Raw genomic sequence first — 4,198 nt, forward strand, 5'->3', positions numbered from 1 at the left:
CTCCCTCCCTCCCTCCCTCCCTCCCTCCTCCCTTCCTTCCTTGGAGAAAAGCAGGCTTTAATCACTTCTCTCATAATGTGTAACATCATGACATTTTGCATTTATTACATGCAAAAAAATCTCCATAGGCAGTTTTGAATATTTTCTATTTTTCTACTCAATTTCAAAAGTATTTTTTAAAAAACAGGATCCATGTTACTATTATGTACTTATTTCTGAGTTCATGTATGTTAAAAATTCTTGTTACACACTTCAAAGGTTACTATATTGGAAGAAAATAATTAATACTTAATTTGCATTACTGAAACCTGCCTTCAAGACTCTAAGGAGACACATGGCATTTAATATTAAGGAAAAGAAACCACTCACTTTCTTCAGTGATTAGAACTTGCTAGAGCTGCTACAGCTATTATCAGTAACTAGGCTAAGTAGAGGGTAAAATGGGATCAACATCCTTACTATTTAACAAATGTAATGAGGTCACGATGGGAAAGGTTAGGAACTACCAAGTCAGCTGTGTCTGTAAACATCAACATAGGCTTTGTCAAAATGGGCACAGTGCAGAGCACGGCTATACAGGAGACTCTCTCCCTGGCAGTCTTGAGTCACTGGCACTTACCAATACACATGTCCCAACAAGGAAAGAGTGAAGCAAGCTGAATCACCAAACTCAGTGACAAGGTCGTCATGGCTTTTCTGCTTATTAAACACTCCACCAGATAAGATCTGTTCCCCTTCTGCAAGCCTTTAAAATAAAAATTTATTTTAATATCGGTATAAAAAGCACTTCATGAAGCTATCTTTCATTATCTTTGTGAGTCTAATGACAGACACAGGGAAAAGTTAGTGGCATTTTTAGAATAGTGGCAGTCATGTACTTAGCATCATTAGGAAGCTAGAGATTTATCATATTAAACTTTCAGTCCTGCCTTTAAACCAGAACTCATTAAAATTTAATTGCTCTATGGACAAATCTAGTTTGAGCTGCATTTGTATTATTCATGCTAAAGCAGCAGATGATCATTTTATATGAAGGGAATATGAATCAACTTACAAACGTGCTATTGCTCCTCATGCTGTAATTCCCTGAAATAGAAATGTGCCTGACTTTTCTTAGTTAAACTGCATGCTTACTGCCCACAGTCATTCTAAGTTTTATAAAAATGTAAATTATAAACCTGTACCTACAGGTTCTTTTCTTTCACCAAGCGGGTCCAAGGGATCAAACACAAGAGTACCAGGCTTTTTGGCAAGTGTCCTTTCATGTTATGTCACCACGCCAGCCCCATTTTAAGAATAAAATATGAGTATCATTTTATATCTTTTATCAATTATATTTTCTTCATAAGAAAAGTAGTTCTTAAAAAAAAAAACCTGCATGATCTCACTATGCATTTTCAGCACAACAGAATTTGGAATGGTTTGATTTATTAAAGTGTTTGATTAAAAACAACTACAATCATTATGTGAAAATATATTTTATATATTTTTAAGTTTTATGCATATGAATGTTTTGCTTACATGTATGTTTGTATACCATAAATGTGTTCATATGCACAAGCTGAAAAAGAATATCAATCACAGGGCTAGAGAGATGGCTCAGCGGTTTAAAGCACTGACTGCTCTTCTAGGTGCTGAGTTCAATTCCCAGCAACCACATGGTTGCTCACAACCATCTATAATGGGATCCAAGACCCTTTTCTGTTGTGTCCGAAGACAGCTATACTGTACTTATATACATAAAATAAATAAATCTTTAAAAAAAAAAAGAGTATCAATCACATTCTTTTTTTTGTTTGTTTGTTTTTGTTTTTTTGAGACAGGGTTTCTCTGTATAGCCTTGGCTGTCCTGGAACTCACTCTGTAGACCAGGCTGGCCTCGAACTCAGAGATCCGCCTGCCCCTGCCTCCCGAGTGCTGGGATTAAAGGCGTGCACCACCACGCCTGGCTTCAATCACATTCTTTGGAACTGAAGTTACAGATGTGTGTGCTGTAACTGAGCTCAGGTCCTTTAAAAGAGCAGCCAACGCTCATAGCTACGGAGCCATCTCTCACAGGCACAATTATATATGTATGTATACACACACACACATATAACATCTATATCTTTTAAAAGAAAGAGACAGGGCCCAGCTGGCCTGGAATTTGCTCTGTAGACCAGGCAGGTCACAAACTCACAGAGATCTACCTACCCATGCCTCCTTTGTGCTGTAATTAAAGGTATGCATTACCACACCAGACTTTTTACACTGAGGGTAAATAAACCTCATTACTAGGCTGAACAATGTTTCTACAATAAAATGGATGGATTAAAAAGACAATTGTTCTTCTCAAACACCAAATACTAAATTGCATTCAAGAAAAAAAAAGAGGGGGCTGGAGAGATGGCTCAGTGGTTAAGAGTACTGACTGTTCTTCCAGAGGTCTTGAGTTCAATCCCCAGCAACCACATGGTGGCTCACAACCATCTATAGTAGGATACTATGCCCTTTTCTGGTGTGTCTGAAGACAGCTACAGTGTACTCATATAAATAAAATATATCTTAAAAAAAAAAAAAGAATCACTTTTCTTACAAGTGATAAGATTTACTGGGGAGGCGTGCACAAGTCATGGCAGTACCTGTGGCAGTCAGAGGATCAGCTCAGGTTGTAAGGTTTGGTAGTGTTTGTCAGCAAGTGCACTGACCAGCTAAAACCTCTTTGCTAGCCCCATTATGTGTAATTATCTAATACACAACGTACTGTAAATATCTTTCAACCTCAATGGTACTTGTTTTCTTCTTTTCATTAAAAAGTTGATTTTTAAAGAGTTCAACATTAAAATCTTTGTTGGGGTGGGGGAAGAGAGAGAGAGAGAGAGAGAGAGAGAGAGAGAGAGAGAGAGAGAGAGAGAGAGTGTTTCTACATAGCCCTGGATGTTCTGGAACTATGTAGACCAGATTGGCCTTGAACTCACAAGAAATCCACCTGCTTCTGTTTTCCAAGTGCTAGGATTAAAGGCATGTGCCATTACATGTCCAGCAAAATTTTTGGATTTTTAAATAACCTAGTAATAAATAGCTAATCCAATTACCCTTTATAGGGCTTGATCTGGTGCCGCTTGTATTCAAATGCCAAATTCTGTACCCCAAGATCTGGTTGCTCCAAGATGAGCAAGGAATACTAGCTTTTATTGTATAAACCTTGTCCCCAAAGTTACCACTGACTGGTTAATAAAGATGCTTACAGTCTGCACTGGGCAGAAGAGAAGGGGCAGAGCCGAAGGAGGAGAAGGAAGATGCCATGGATCATGAGTATATGGTGATGAGGGCTCAAGGGGGAACATTGCAAGTGATACCTCGGGATTAATGAGAAGTAGACAAAATAGCATAGAGGGTTGATATCTGTCCAGCTCTAGTGCCTTAATTAAGGCTTTATAAAACTATAAAGATTATTGTGTATTTTATTTGGGAACTAAATGACCTACAGCAGGATAGAAACCCCCAAATAATATTTACCACAACAACCCTTAAATAAAGTTAGTTGCTAGACAAATAGCATAGCTACTTACATGATAATTTAATGAAACTTACCTGTAAGCTCTATATACCATCTATAAGCAACACACACACATATAGAGCCCTGCTGTGGTGGCACACACCTTTAATCCCAGCACCTGGGAGGCAGAGGTAGGTTGATGTCTGAGTTTGAAGCCAGCCTGGTCTACAGAGCAAGTTCCAGGACAGTCAGGGCTATACCGAGAAATCCTGTCTAGAAAAACAACAACCTCAAGAAAACCAAGACAAAACAAATAACAAGCAAAAAACCCAACACATATATGGGCTAAATATCTGTTCAGACACTTTTGCCAGTATTTCATCTGTAGATGAATACATTTGCCAGAATTTAATCTGTAGTTCTACCTGCCACCAGATCTAGAATATGGTCAGATGACTGTTTTTAGTGAAACTTTGGTGCGTCCCTTACTTCGAGTGGTAGAGATGGGCAATAATTCTCCAATGATCTCAAAAGAACACCATATATGACCTACCTTTGTGAACTGTCGTGGCTTATTCTAGGCTTATTTAAATTGCCTGATCAGCCGGGCGTGGTGGCGCATGCCTTTAATCCCAGCACTCGGGAGGCAGAGGCAGACAAATTTCTGAGTTTGAGGCCAGCCTGGTCTACAAAGTGAGTTCCAGGACAGCCAGGGCTATA

At 38.8% G+C, this 4,198-nt stretch overlaps 1 protein-coding gene across 8 annotated transcripts in view; it reads right to left on the minus strand.

Moving 5' to 3' along the window:
• Cdc27 (cell division cycle 27) overlaps positions 1–4,198 on the minus strand; it is a 48,647-nt gene that overhangs the window by 27,661 nt on the left and 16,788 nt on the right. For 6 of the 8 annotated variants that reach the window (XM_021176129.1, XM_021176128.1, XM_021176127.1 and 3 more), the window contains one exon: positions 620–745. The exons of 1 other annotated variant lie outside the window; for it this stretch is intronic. In XM_021176129.1, the coding sequence (XP_021031788.1) occupies positions 620–745 (126 nt within the window). Of the gene's footprint in view, positions 1–619; positions 746–4,198 lie in introns of those variants that run through there. One more of the 8 variants, XM_021176131.1, reaches the window with a different exon arrangement.

This window comes from Mus caroli, chromosome 11 (assembly GCF_900094665.2).
Source record: "Mus caroli chromosome 11, CAROLI_EIJ_v1.1, whole genome shotgun sequence".
NCBI lineage: Eukaryota > Metazoa > Chordata > Mammalia > Rodentia > Muridae > Mus > Mus caroli.